Genomic DNA, 16,442 nt, shown 5'->3' with positions numbered 1-16,442 from the left:
TCACATTCTTCGATCAAGAACAGGTAGAACATGGCAACCCCACTCGAAAAGCAAACTTCTACCGAGAGGCCGCGGAATTCTAAAATCTAGCAGACGATAATCACACGTGCTGTAGTAAACAAACCTTCTCTTCTTGGATAAATCGTTTGGTTTTCAAGGTGTCACGCGAATGACATAGTTTGGAATATAAGTGGCATTTTGATTAGATTTGTGTTTTTATTTGTGTTTTAATATTTTTGGAGTGATTTTTTATTTTCAAATTTACTATGATCTCTGGGGATTACTGAAGCAATACACCATCGTTTGCACTATTTGGATTAACAAAAAGAAGATATTTTATTCTGAAAGGAAAACGATTGTGATTTGTGGTGTCATGTTGCCAAGAAATCGCAAGCCGGCTTTCGTTTCTGTTGTATTTTTGATCTTGGGATGTTCCGCGGTTGCGGAAGCCCAAGAGGATGGATGCTACACCTCAGGAAGTGTTGCCGGTATTGTAATAGCTACAATTATCGTAACAATCGTCATGGGTGGACTTGCAGGGGCCTTTGTTTGGTATATTTGGAAACAGCGAAAAGGTAATTTTTTTTATAATTTTAATAAATTTAATAAATCTACTAATAATAATACCATCAATAAGACATGCAATTTGTCTTCACAAATTAAGAGAATTTTAATAAAATTTTATTGGTTCTCTTTCCAGGGTTAGAGAATAAATAAATAGATAAATAAAAAAAATTTTGAGAATTTTAATTTTTTTTTACGTTAACCAATCATAGCTTTAATAATGCTCAATACTATAATATGATAATAATATGAATTCAATACTATAATATAAAACTTTAATATGATTAAAGCCACTGATATTTTCTAACTTAAAATGGTTAAGTAATTTTTACAAAATCATAAGTAAGTGAAATATGATTATTTTTATTCAAGCTCGACAACTTTATGAATTTGTAAAGACGAAGACCGAATTTGTCAGTTAGAAATCAAATAAAGAAAAAGTAGTTAGATCGGAAAACATTTCAATTCCCTGTCTATAAACACAAACTATATATTTAATATGTTTTAAAAATACTTGCATCTAAATAGTAATTGAAATATGTTTATTAAACAACAAATTAATCTACGTACGGCTAATAATTAAATTACATATAGTAATAATTTATTAATTTCACCTCACTTTTTCCCCACTTAGACTTTTATTTATTTAGTCTATTTTGACAATTAAACTATAATTTACGTACATTAACCCTTCTTATTATTTTATTAAAAAAAAAACCCTTAAATATCATTGAAATAAGACTTTAAAAATATCCCTATCATAAAAATATATTTATTAACAATTCTGCTTAAAATATTTTTGATTTAATGTTTAATTTTTTTGAAAAAACAGTTAAGTGATCTAGCTCAATAATTTTTTTTTCAAAAAATCTTGAAATTTAAATCACGATATAAATCATGATTAAAATCAAGTAATTTAAATCTTGCCATAACTGCAAATCATAATTTATATTTCATTTTTTCTAAAAAAAAAAGCAATTAAGTGATGTAACTCAATAATTTTCTTTAAAAAATCAAATAATTTAAATCTCGATATAAATCATGATTAAAATAAAGTAATTTAAATCATGTCATAATGCAAATCATAAAATCATAATTTATGTTTCATTTTTTAAAAAAAGAACGATTATGTGATCTAACTCAATATTTTTTTTATAAAAATCAAATAATTTAAATCTTGATATAAATCATAATTAAAATCAAGTGATTTAAATCATGCCAACGTTACTTCCTTCTGCACATGAATGTCAAGTGAGTGTGTATGTAGGGGGGTGTAGGGCTTTGGTACGTTTGAAAACAACGGTAAGGTGATTATCTAGTTTTTACAAATCTATTTTAAAGGTTTAAGAAAACCGATTTTTCAGAAATTTTGATTGTTTTAATTGAGTCTGGAGCATGCTCATGCAAGGCACCGAATTCTTCTAATTCGAAAAAAAAAATCTTACGTTAGCATACTAGGGAGTACAGGGTAAAATTAGGAAACTTTACTATCAGTGTCCAGTTGCAGCATTTTGAAGAGTGGCCCCTTTTTCAAAAATTTAAAATTAAAATAGTTTTGATAATATTACTGTAAGGCATACTCTTTTCTCAAAATGTTAAGCACGTTTCAAAATATTTACCATATTACGGTTGTACTACTATATTGCGTAACGATCTTATTACGTATTATGTAACATTATCATATTACGTAACATTATCATATTATCATATTACGTAACGAGGTTCCTTTCTGTAATGAAGAAAAATTTTAAGAGCAAGCGTGAAATAAAGTAACTTTTAGATGATTATAAAATATTCAGAGTAAAATTCTATATTTATAAAAAATAAATAAATAAATAAATTGCACAAGGAGGGCATTTTCGAAGGAAAAAGTGGCGACTGGCAGACAATTTTTTAATCGCCATTTGTTATAATTTGTCGCCAGGGGGAGGCCATTAATTTTGTCCTGTACTAGGAAGGAATTTGCATTTTATTTGTTTTTGCTGACAAGGGGTCGAAAGTAGTCCATTTACCTAACATTTGACAAAACCAAAATAAATTTTAACATTTTGAAAATATTTCAAATTTTTTTGAAATAAATAAATTTTTACTCGGCATTTAAAACTTCCGTTACTAAAAAATATTTTAAAATAGTTTTTCGATGCATTTCTATTTATTGCGGGTTGGAAAAAAAGTATTAATTTTTTCTTATTCAGTATTAAATATATATTTGTGCACTGAGAAAATGGGTTAAGCTTCATTCAAATACAATGTCTTCTCGTTTTGAAATTTTTTTTTTCTGTTGAAGTCTCTTGTTTTTTTTTTGCTCTAAGTGATATCTGAATTTTAATATCGCGAAAAAGCATCTACATTTCTTAATCGATCACGATATTTTCCGAATTTCGATAATTAAGATACAGTGTCTTTTCCTTATGAAAATTTTTTTCTGTTGAGGTCTCTTGATTTTTGCTCTAGGCGCTATCGGAATTTTAATACTGCGATGTATTGTGAAGAAACATCTACATTTTTAAGCAGTACTAAGTAGTTACAAAGTTATTAGAGTCTACCGGCCACTGGCTACAAACTGAAAATTTAAATTTTCAGGTCTACGAGTTTTATGTTTCAAATTTAACATTCATAACTAAGATTTAAAGAAACTCAAACGATAAGTTTGGAGGAACGCCTCGACAAAACATACCAGTGGCAATACGCCCATTCGTTTCATGTTCCATTTATTCTACTTTACTTTCTTCAAGTGTATCTCAATCGAGTTACCAAAAAGATTTTTTTTTTTTTGAAAGAAAAAGAAATAGAATCTGGCATCTTTATAATCAGATGAATGCTTCGACAATAGAACTGAATCATCTGAATCACGTAGAGCAATAAGAAATGGTAAGTAAGCAAAAGAAAGTAAAGATAAATGCCAGCCATTTCTGGGCACTCAACTGTGTCCAAAAGAAGCAGCAACCACTGTTCCTTTTCCATATTCAATCTAAAGAGACGGAAAAAAAAAACCCGGCAGTTCAAACCGAACATCAATCCTCCATGGTCGCTTAGTTACAACAATCCTTATTACTCTTGTATAAGTGGTAAAGATTGCGGATGCCAACACTAAAGTTATTATGGGTGTGTTTTGATTTGTATTTGGTGTAGGACCCTGCTGATAGCTAGGATATTGATGATAATTACATACTTCTTTTTGCAATTTTGATCGATTTTATTACCTTTATAAAGAATTTTTTAATAATTTTTTTTATTATTGTTCGAATTTTTTTCCTTTTTAGTCATTCTTTTAAAAATTTATTTTGATTGATATTTTTACTTTAAGAGCATATTGCTTGTGAATTTTCTTTCACTTTTTTTAATAAATAAAATAAAAATAGTGAAATTAAAGCCAATAAAAAGTGTTGATGTTTATAGTTTTACATGATATGATTACAATAAAAGTCTTGCATGATATAGGAATTTTCTTTTGAATGAAAGATTCTTTCGATTTTAAGAATATATAAGTATATAAGAATAAATGAGAAGATATAAGAATATGTATCAAAATATATCAGTATAATACTATTGCATTGATATATTCTTCCTTTGCTACATTAATTCAATATTAGAAAGCACTCTAATTTGCGGATATGATCGTATGAGCTGTAGACGAGATTATATCCTTTCCTTATTTTCTTTGTATTTTTATCTTATATATATATATATATATATATATATATATATATATATATATATATATATATCTTTATATATATATATAATACATAAAAAAATACAAGAAAACACGAAGAAAGTTAAGAAAAACAATGAATTTCATTTATTGCGCTTAAGCTGCAAGTAAACAGAACTCATTAGATAAGTTCAAAATGAAGAATAAAACAAAGAAAAATTATAGACATATAAAAAGAAAGGGGGGGGGGGAATAATAAGTAAAAACTATTGTTTGTTATTTTTTTTTTAACTTATTATTCCCCCCCCCCCTTTCTTTTTATATGTCTATAATTTTTCTTTGTTTTATTCTTCATTTTGATATATATATATATATATATATATATATATATATATATATATATATATATATATATATATCAGATATTTAGTTGCATTTTATTTTATTCATAAGTTATGTATTAATTTTAATTACTACTTTAGATTTTGTTAAATTTATAAATGCAGGTTGTGACTTTTATTTATTTATTTATTTTTTTGAAAAAGGGTTATAAGAAATATGATGTTAAAAACTTTATTTTGGAATTCATTTCAAAGACAATTAATGGTTTTTAGAGGTTTTTTCTTTTTTGCATTTTTTAAGGACATTTTTCAAAAATTGTTAGGTCATCGACATCATGAAGATAATGAAGCTCTGGAATATTGTAGATGTTGATATATAAAAAATGGGCTTGGTTCAACTTTTTTTACTACTTATCTTCTTAAACTTTTTTTGGGAATATTTTTTATGTTTTATTTTGTTTTTTAAATATTAAAGAAAAAGTTCGTTTGTAAATTTGGCTCAGTTCTTGAATTATTCTAAGTAGAGCTGTGGAGTCGGGAGTGAAATGTTAGACTCCGATTCTAGACTTTTCTGATCGCTCAAATCCGATTCCAGACTTTTCTAGCAACTCGACTCCGATTCCAGACTTTTTTGACAACTCGACTCCGATTCCAAACTTTTCTGATAGCTCAATTCCGACTTATACTTGTTCAAAATTTTCACAATCGAAGAATTAAATTTTTAAAAGCATATTTGTAATTGTCATTTGTAATAACTAAATGTTGATGATAATGAAGCAGTAGAATATTGTAGATGTTGATAGATAAAAAAAATAGGGTTTTCACTTTTTTTTTTATTTCAAATGTTTTAAAACTTCCTTTGGGAGCATTTTTTATGTTTTATTTTGTTTTTCGAACATTTAAAACAGTTCGTTTGTGATTTGGCTTGGTTGTTGAGTTATTTTGAGTAGAGCTGTGGAGAGTCAGGAGTGGAAATATGTTCGACCTCCGATTTCAGACTTTTCTGACAGTTCGGCTACGACTCCAATTCCAGACTTTTCTGGCAGCTCTACTCCGATTCCAGACTTTTCTGGTAGCTCTACTCCGATTCCAGACTTTTCTGACAGCTCTACTCCAATTCCAGACTTTTCTGACAGCTCTACTCCAATTCCAGACTTTTCCGGCAGCTCTATTCCGATTCCAGACTTTTTTGATAGCTCGACTCTGACTTATACTTGTTCCAATTTTTCACTATCGAAGAATTAAATTTTTAAAAATACATTTGTCCAAAGTATTGAAAGCTTGTAAGAAAAAGAAATTGGAAATGAGCTGGTTATTATTTTCTGTGCAAACGCGTTTATATCTAAACAACTTTGCAACAATATTGTTAGGTGAATATTCGTGAACTACTTAATTAACGTTTCATCTTAGATAAACAAATTTGGCTTCGGTACTTATGAATCAAAAGAATACTTATTAAAAATGTCCTTATTAATATAATAATTAAATCTAATCAATAAATTTAACCAATAAATGAATCATAAAGTTGGAAAACTTCCACTTTTTTCTCCACAATAAATCGTTTTTTTGGAAATATAAATAAAAAATAAATCTGTTTGTAAGTAACTACATATTAAAAACTAAGACTAGATATTCAAGTTGAGCGTTTCTTCTTTGTGACTTTGCATTCAAACCAACAATTTTTTAAAAAATTAATCGATATAAATATCGTTTGTATGAAGTTTGAACATAGCTGTCGTTAGCGAGGGGTGGGGGGGGGGGATTTGTGTATGCCTCCCCTTCAATAATTAAAAATCTCTTAAATTCTCCCTCAATATTTTAAACAAATAAAAAAAAAATTCACTAATCATCATCGATTTAAATTCAAGAAATAGATAATATAAAAGATAAAAAGATAAAAATAATTAATTTTTTCGCAGATATAATTTTTTTTCTTTTCTTACGTGTGAAATTGAGAGAACTATGATGATTGCGTAATTTAATTTCATTCGCCACAAAATTTGAACCACTGCGATGCTCTTGAATTTGATATACTTTATTTTTCTCTTTCTTAATTTGTTTGTTAACAAATCACAATGATAATCGTTTAGAAATAAATGCAAATCTAAAACAAGAACCAATGTAATGTTACGATTTTTGTATGCATACTTGTAGTGATGCTTAATTTATGTGTTTCGATTCAATTATATAAAAATTCGAGTTTTTTAGCATTGATTATCGAAGAAAGTGTCTTGCAATTTTTTTCTTCTCAATAAATCGTTTTCTTGGTAATCGTCCCAATACATTTAATAAGAAACATACTTGGGAAACAAGGACGCGGCATCGATGTTTTCTCTTTTTGAAACCAGCACGTTCTTCGTGACCATGAGAAGAACTCAATCTATCTATAAAAAATTATAAAAAAAAAGAACAAATCTGGCAACGTAAAAAATGGCACTACTGAGCTCTACGCACTACTTTTAAAATATCGTCTGCTCTATAACCCATCAGAAATAAGCCCGAGCCTCTAGAAATTCTTGTGACATAGGCATCGGCTGCGAGTTGTTTTTCAAATCTATTTCTTTCCTTTTTTAATCGAACATTTTGAGAGATTTGCTCGAGGCTTGACAACGTCGAGATAAAACTAGGAAGGCCTTGGATTAGAACGACCCTAGATCGGAATGCGACACAAATTATCGCATCTGTAACCCCGAGGGCTTCTTTTTGCTTCTCAACCAAATCAGGTGTTTTGTTTTAAATTTATTTTTGATTTTGTTTTTATTACATAATTTGCCGTAAGGTACCCTGATGCAAGTTTTTAGCATTAGCATATCAGCTGATATTGCTGGCCAGTTTTAAGCTCTTGAAATAGTCTGATGTTATTTAAACAATACTTTTCAATATTATTACTCTTTTAATGCGATTAAATTTATTGTTTAAAAATAATTCAACAAATCTTAACCGAAACGGATGGTATGTGATTTTTTAAAACTATAATAGAACTTATTAAAGAAAAGCGAAATGCAAATCAGTTCTCAATTTTCCGAGCCAATGAACATTGGGTTCTAGACTATTGTTTTAATTACTAATCTGTTGTTCTACATTTAAAAAATTGAATGTCATAAGTCACAATTGTGGTTTGAGTTTTTAAGTTATTTTTTTAACAAAAAACTGTTTTTTATTTTGCTAATGTTCTAAAAATATAGATGGCCATTATTGAAACACATAATTTATTAGCTTTGGCATTAGGTTACCTTTAATTACGGTGGTTACTTTTAACATAGCATTTCTTTTTGATTTTCACTTATAAATGCTCCAAAAATAAAGATGGCTATTATTGGAATATATAATTTATTAGCTTCGGCATTTGCTTACTTTTAATTACGATGATTACTTTTAACAAAGCATTTCTTTTTGATTTTCACTCATAAATGTTCTAAAAATAAAGAAGGCTATATTACTGTAATTTTTGATTTCTTAGCTTTGACGTAATAAATTGGGAGTAATTTGAAAAATGGTGGTCCCAATAGTTTGGTCAGGAAAGCAGTTCGAAGTTTTTTAATTTCACTTTTCGTGTACTTCAATTTAATTTGAAAACTTTTTAAGCGAATCGAATTTTTTCTTTTGAAACAATTATGACGTTTATTTATACCAAGATAATTATGTGAAAAATAATTTTTATTAACTATTTATCATTTTTTTTTCAACATTTTCTTTGATAATAATCAAAAAAATTTTCTATTGTAAGGAAAAAAAACTTTTTTTTTTTTACAGAATTTTAAAGAATGTAATTTTAAATGACAAAATACAAAATGTGAACAAAATTGGTCGAATAATTTCTAAGTTATTAAATTTCAAAATGTCCTATATTTAAAAATAATTTCCATTTTAAAGAGCAAGTCATATTTTTTTTCTCATTTTTTTAAAATTATTTTTAAATTTTTTTTCTCATTCTCACCGTTTAGCTTTGCGTCGTGTCTAAGTCACTATAACTGCGGCTTTTTTTTCTTGGCAAAAGTCCTTTTGAAGCTTTTAAGAGAATGCTGGACATTCAAAACAAAAAAGTAATTCCTATTCGATGATTTTCAAATTTTAACAGAATATTGGTAGCTTCAATAGAAGTCTGTGTACAATGTTGTAGAAAAATTTTCATAATTAGTCTTAAAGTTAAAGCTAAAACTACGGTTTCTAATTGTTGATAATTAAAAAATTCCTTGCGAATGAATTTTAATGTTTTAAATTAAATTTCTAATCAAATACTTTGTTTATGGGCATATAAATCAAATTAACTCTTAATGGTAACCGTATAAAGATAGAATGTATCCAGGCATTAAATATTAACACGCTTATATTATGTCTTCTATTATTGATGCTACCATTATGTCGAAAAACAAGCTTCCATTATGTTAGTTCAATTATTGCAAAAAATTAAATTAAGGTATTTTATTTTATATTATAACCGTCGTTGAAAAGCCGACCCAATTTTTGGGTTTACGACTACTAATGTTCAACTCCGTGGCCTTGTCATTTTGAACCCAATCCAGAGGACAAGAAAACTCCTGGATCAAGTATTGGGAGAAATTTGCCTTCGTGGAGGACTTTTTGATGGAACTAACCCGCATTTGCCTTACATGGAGAGGAAGACGACGAGAACTTCCCACGGTTAGCCTGACGGCAAGGGGACTCTAACCCATGATCCGTCTACCACTGAGGATATTTCACGTCAGCACTGTAGTCGGAGTGAGCCGGGTGCGGAATTCGTGTCGACCAGCCATTGCCGGCATCGAACCTCGGTTTATCTCATTGGAAGTCGAACGCTCTATCCCCTGAGCCATCGCTGCTCAAATTAAGGTATTAAGTTAACCAAATGCCTTTAGAATTACACGAGGTAGCTCGAAGTGTGTCTAAAAAAAGTTTTATAGCAATAAAATAAAAAGTGGTGCGCAAGGAACTTTTTGAAGTTGTGAGAACATTGAACAACTCCATTATGAGAAAAAGCAAATTTGTCAACGAGAACTACATATTGATGTATAAATGTTTACAAATTCATAATTTGGTAACTCGGTAAGAAAAACTCTGATTTAAACACAATTTATTGCATATTATTACTCTGTAAAATATGAATTGTTTTAATATCTCAAAAACCCAATAATGGATTTATTTTCATTCAAAACATCGTGGGCCCCTTAAAAAATTTCTCTAACTAAAGAAAGCATGCTATTTCTGAGAACAGCTTAAAAAAAATAATAACTGTTAAAAACATAATCTTTCAAAAAAAAAAATCCGCCATTAATGAAAGGGAAATCACATAGACCGTCCCTGCCGTAGAACAAAGCGGTGAAAAGAATTTCTGCTTGTGTATATAATATGTTTGAACTATTTATATTTTTTGCAAGTCAAATAACATGTTAATCCGGAGAACAGTTTAAAAAAAATAGAGATTTGGAGTCGATAGTAAAACTATACGGCTTCGCCTCCGGGTATTTCCGAGAGCTCGATTCTGACTCAGAATATGTGACTATTTTCCGAAAATCCTCCATTAAACTTTTCAACTAAACATCGGCAAATATTGATATTTTTACTGAGTCAATATTAAATATCAAATGATATACACAGGATTAGAGTTAAAAGTATTTTTTATTTAAAATTACATTTCATATTACAAAGAAACAGTCAAGGAAATAAACTTAAGTAAAAATTTGTCCAAAATATTGAAACGGTGTAAGATCATTAAAAGCAAAAGAAGCTAGACAGCAATGTTTCCCATGCACACTCTCATATTTATAAACATTTTATAATAAAAAGAGTTTTTAGAAAATATGGTTGGAATTAGGCAACTATTAGAAATGACGCATAGAATGGGGAACAAGCAATTAATCAGTTGGTTGTGTCTAATCACGTGGTTGCGTATGGCGTAATTACAGCTTTAGTGTTTGGGTTTATTGTAGTGCTGAACCAATTTTCGGATCAAACTGAATTGGATAACTACAAATGACGTCATGCGAGTGTGTTGAACTTGATTGGCTGTTATGTAGCATCCAGGTATCCAATTCATTTGCATATCATTTTAAATAAACATTTCAATGAAGCTAAATAGAGCCTTTGTATCTCAGGGAATAGAGCGTTCCATTGAGGTGACCCGGGTTCGAACCCAAGCGATAGTTGATTGATACGAATTCCGCACTCGGCTCGCACCGACCACAGTGCTGACGTAAAGTATCCTCAGTGGTAGATGGATCATGGGCTAGAGTCCCCTTGCCGCGAGACTAACCTATGGAGGTTTTCGTAGTTTTCCTCACCATGTAACGCCAATGCTGCTTAGTTCCCCCCCACGAAGATAAATTTCTCCAAATACTTGATCCAGGAGTTCCCTCGTCTTCTGAATTAGGTTTAAAATTACAAGGCTACGGAGTTGAACATTAGTAGTCCTAAACCCAAAAAATTGGATCGGCTGTTCAATAACGATTAGGATATAAAAAATAAAATGACCTAAATAATAATAATTATTATTATTTAATTTATGTACTCTTTTAATAATTCAATCAATAGACAGGAAGACGTTCAAATGAAATACATCAAAAAATTTGTGATGAGATAAATTCCGCGGAATTCTCAGGCTCCATAGAAAGGTCACTGGGTTTTAATTTTTTAAATTAGTAATAATTTTTGAAACCTGTAATCATATTTATATCAAAACAATAAATAAAACTTTTTTTTTTGATAGTCTCGTTTTTTATCTTGTTGAAATTATTAAAATAAAATGCCAGCAAAAAGAAATGTCAAAATTTAAAAATAAATAAATCAGTAATTTTCGTGGAACCTCTCAAAATTAAATGACCAAATTCAAGAATAACGAATTATGTTTTTCTGATAACTATTCTGCTCGAAAACCATAATTCAGCTTATTTTATTCATTTTCAGCTAATATAGGCACCAAAAATAAATTCAGAACTAGATACCTACGTATTCAACTGTTAGATATAAAACTCATTATTTTAAGAGTTTTACAAATAAAACGATTATTAAAAAAAATCGTTCTTCGCATTAAATATTATCAAAATAATTAGTAGTCTTTCTTTGGTCAACATGTTCACAGCTGCTAATAAATTTTATTCATATGTTTGGAGTTCCTCCAAAAGATGCTCGATCATTTAGGGTTCCTTCGCCGTAAAAAATTTGGATCCGCCGATTTAGAATAGTGTCTCAATACTCCTTTAAGATATATTTTCGTTCACAGATTAACCGTAATTATTTCTCTAATTAATTTTCATAAGCTCAAAAAATTCATTTCTTTAGGAAATAACTTTTAAACAACCGAGCACATTTTCTCAACTCCAAATCCACAGCCGTTGTGAAAATGTAACTGTTCATTTAAAAACGACCACGTTTTAATGAAAATGAATAATAAATATTACGCTAATACCACCTTCTGTCTTAAGAAATCACGTGGGACCTCAAATAGTATGTAAAAAATAAAATAAAAAATTCCAACAACGCCAAGGCGTACGTTTTGAAAACACTAATTAGTATGGGCAAAATAGCTTGTAAATAATGTCAAGGCAACAAGAAAGTTTCTCTTCCTTTTTTTTCTGAACCTTCGAAGTTTTTTTTTCATGGAAGAGTGCTCAACATTACCGTTACGGGTTATTGAATAATCGAATTCCATATTATCTAATGTAGTATAGAATAGAAAGGAATATTTGGAACGCTGGTTATTTCCTATTATTTATAACATTTTTGTGTATCAGATTTTTCTGTGAAAATTATTCCAGTGAACTTATTCATTTCGCAAGTAAATTCAGCTTCTTTATTTATTTACCTAATTTTTTTATTTATTATGCAATAAAATGAGAAAAAGGCGTTGCTTTTGATCATTTTTATTAAGTTGAAAAAATGTCGCCAAATTGGCGATTTAAAAAAAAAATTACTTCTGAAATATTCAAGTTATTTGTTCGTTCTAAAGCCTAGATAATTCATCAGGGCATGATGGCATTTATGGTTTAAAATTATAGCTTGGTTTCAAGCGTAAGGCACTTTAACTGTGGCCTTTATAACTTATTTGGTGAAAGAGTTTCGAAAACCACTATTTTTTTTCCAAATTTTATAATGATAAAAATTGGCTGTTTTTTCAACTTATTTCACGTTACAAAAAAAAGAAAAATTGCATTTTCGTGTGGAAAGACATGGCCATGCAAACATGAAGTGTTAAAAGTATTGGAATATTTCTCATATTTTTCTTGTTTTTTGGTTTTGGTCGCCAAAAAGTTTTCTATCACTGCACCTATTATCATTTTCAAAATTGTTTATAATTTTCGAGAAAATAGTAGCGAGAAATATTTCAGTCTGGCTATAGTGCCTTTAGAACTGAAATCTCATGCTCAGGTTTTCTGTGTATACGGTCCAGTCTTATATTTTAAAAAATAACTTTCGGGAAGAAAAAAAACGTGATATTTCCATCGAACTGGTATTTTTCCGTTTCACCTAACATTTTCGTAAGAAAATTTCCGTTTCCAATAAAAATGTTATGCGTGTAGACTATGATAACTATGCCTTACGCAACTTTACCATTTGACAGAAAGTGACACACTTCCTTGTAATATTACGGACTCATGCTGTTATGCGAAGGTGTAGATTTCCGTGTAAATAAAAAAGGCAAAAATATGCCGCCTTTCAAGTGGGAGAATGTTTTCACTTACTTCGCACTTGACATCTTTTTCATGAAGCTTGAAAAAAAAAACACATTCGGCGAATTAAAGAAGAAATTCTAATTTATTAGAAACAATGACGGATATATCGTGAAAATTTTTTTGAACAAATACCGATATTTTTAATAAATTGCAATAAAAAATATTTCAAACCTATTCTTTCGGTGCACTGTGAATGACTTACCATAAATATCGAGTATACATCAATTATCAACAGCGATTATATTAAAGTATTCATCGAAAAAAACAATAATCAATATCATGACTATTACCGTCAAGGATTTTCTTCAAATACTATCGCAACTTTCAACCATGATAAATATAAAATATTTCAACATCGCGATAACTATCGAAAGCGATACATTTGTGATTGTCGAGTCTAATTCCCTTAACATAACCAGTTACATTTTTTTAATTTTTTTTTAAAAATTCTGATTAATAATTTTTTTTTGATAATTGACTGATGATAATAATCTTCAATATAAAAACAATACAAGTTTGCTGAATTGAAAAACAATATCCTCATATATCGTTAAATTTAAATATGTGTTGTTGACTCATAGCTAGGTTAAAATTCCATTAGTGTCCTGCACGACTCGTTATATTTGTTTGATATACGAGTATATCGACCACATTATCTTGGCTGCATTATTAGAAAGCACTATTCTTGCGTATATCATAGTGTGAGCTGATGACGAAATCATATCTTTTCGTTGTCAATTTTTCAAATTTTTAATTACATTATTTTTAATTGTAAATGACATGTAATTCGTTAAACCTATTAGAATTGTGCTATAGTATAATTCGTGATATAAATCAAAAATCGTCAAATAAATTCGTAATATATAAATTCGTAAAAAAAAGCGCTTTCGACAAAATACTAAAATAGAGATCTATCGACAAAGACTACTCACTTCTGCCTAGCTTATGCTCTCTCTGGTTATTTCAGTTTCCGTTTTTAAAAGCGCTATATGTTGAGCCATCTCAACTAGGTTTGGCATGTGACATTTTTAGCGGCAATCATTGATCGATTTTCTAGCGTTGCCATTCCGGGAGTTGTAATGAGGCTTTTTTTTGTCGCCGTGTAAGAGAAATAGTAACGTAAACAAAACAAAGCAAACGTTGCCACCGGCGGAAAAGAAATACAACCAAAATTTGGGAGCCACGTAAGAGAATTATATATATTAGATTAATGAAATTATTATTTCCTTTTTTTTATAAATACTTAAATATTTTTTTTTAATTTGTTTCTTTTCTTGTTTTCTTTACTTTTTTCACGTGTTGTACTTAAACACTGCCATCAATTTAATCTATTTCAATCTTGAAATGTAATTCTATAAATGCTTCATGAATGTTTACAAAGGTATATTTTTGTCATCATCCGCAATTCTGGGAAAGCATTTTTCCGTAAAATAATTTGTCCTCTTAAAAGCTGAGGTTAGATGCCGCCAGGTTAAAACCACCATTATAATTTAATGACGCCAACAAGGATTTTGTTACCGCCAACCTTTGTAATTTCTGATTACTTACAGTCCAAAAAGAGGCAATGCGTGTTTGTGAAATTACTTAGTTCAACCGTTCGTTAGAGACCATTATTTCCTAGATTGTTTAGTAGCCGAAGTTCGTGAAGTTTATGATAAGTATCATCATCACTGCTGAGTTCTACTCGTCTTGGTGGTCCTAAAAGCATTTTACCTTAAAAATCTCCCATTATTATTTACTTTTCTTAAAAATTAATGATACTTTTGCACCTGATAAAAATCTGTGGAATTCGTTCCGTGTCTAATTCAATGAGAGTTTGAATTGATTTCTGAAAGATACAGTTTTAATGATTTTCTTTTCCTCTTTTTTTTCCAAATACTTGTATTAATTTGAGTTGTTTTTTTATAGGAAATTTGACACTTTATAAGCTCTGTATAGATTATAAACACTGTTTAATGAGGTATTTTAAGATAGGTTTCGAAATTTCAAAACTCAAAGAATTTGCTGTTTTTTTTTTTTTCATTTTTGATATAGTTCAAGTTTTTATTACTGATATAGCTGAAGTTCGAAGAAATTTTTTAACTCTAAGTACCAAATGTTAAAGTTGAGGAAAAATTTAAAATTTTATAAATGATTCATAAAAGATTCTCATAGCGTCAGATTCTGTCCCGCGATATTTTATACCGGTATCTCCGATATTTTGAACACCTTTGTTTTTTATTTCTGATATTAAATATGTTTTTTGTTTTGACAGAATGATAAAAAAAAAAATTTTCTCCCCAATTTATTAATGTTTTGTTTAAACGAATATTGTCTCCACGGAAAATTCTGTTACGTGATTTCTTTGTATGTGTGAAACTCTATCTCGTTGTATATCGTCTGCCAGATCATCCATCTCAGATTCGTAGCAAACGATTTCTTTTCTGGGGGGGGGGGGGGGATTAAATGCAAAATTAACTGACTCAAATTCGCATTCGACCCAACTAAAGGTCAATTTAAAAATCCTCTGAGAATTTTAGTTTTTTCATGTTTTATATTTAAATAGTATTATTTATTTTATAATTCACTTTACCCGTTATGTTATTACTGATAATAAAAAAAAATTGGTATGAAACTCCCGAGCTTTTGCTTTCTAATCATTTAAAATCGTCGAGCATTTTTGCATAAAAATAATGTATCAATGAATAAACAGTAAACGAGGAAAAAAAATTTATATTTTTGATTGAAAAATATTTTGTATAGTCAATAAATTAAAAATCAATGTGATTTGAAGAGTTAAAGTTGAATAGAGAAAAAAAAATGCGCTTCTAGTTAAGGCTTAGTTAAGGCGATGCCTTTTCAAAATCGAATTTGTAAAGACACAAAAGTCAAATTTATACAGCTGCTTGCAAGCATCAATTCAATCAAATGCGATGCAAACACTAACCGATTATTCTGCCACAGATCACGAAACTCTTTCCAAAATAATGACAGTAAAATATTTTCTTTTGTCGGCCAGCTAGCTACTTGAAAAAAAAAAAATGATCAGGAACGGAGTCCGACCGAAAAAAATATATCGATTTACCAATTAATGGGCTGACTTAGGTTTTTCACAGTGAAAAGCGAAAAGAAATTCGTCCGTAGGCAAAATATTTTTTAGTCAGCTTCCCAGCTAGTTTTTTTTTTTTTTTTGAAAAAAAATAAATAAATCAGAAACAAAAGCCAACGGCTACGGAA

At 29.3% G+C, this 16,442-nt stretch overlaps 1 protein-coding gene across 1 annotated transcript in view; it reads left to right on the top strand.

Annotated features, from left to right (window-relative positions):
* Positions 1 to 25: 25 nt before the first annotated feature.
* Positions 26 to 16,442, top strand: part of LOC107442137 (uncharacterized) — a 136,748-nt gene continuing 120,331 nt past the window's right edge. The window contains exon 1 of the mRNA XM_043047815.3: positions 26 to 575. Coding sequence (XP_042903749.2) covers positions 374 to 575 — 202 coding nt within the window. The 5' untranslated portion in view covers positions 26 to 373. The remainder of the gene's footprint in view (positions 576 to 16,442) is intronic.

The sequence above is a fragment of the Parasteatoda tepidariorum genome, chromosome 9 (assembly GCF_982258835.1).
Source record: "Parasteatoda tepidariorum strain Cologne lab strain chromosome 9, Ptep-v5.0, whole genome shotgun sequence".
In the NCBI taxonomy this organism is placed as follows: Eukaryota; Metazoa; Arthropoda; class Arachnida; order Araneae; family Theridiidae; genus Parasteatoda; species Parasteatoda tepidariorum.
The sequence above is the reverse complement of the archived record's forward strand: the minus strand, read 5'-3'. Positions and strand labels throughout refer to the sequence as shown.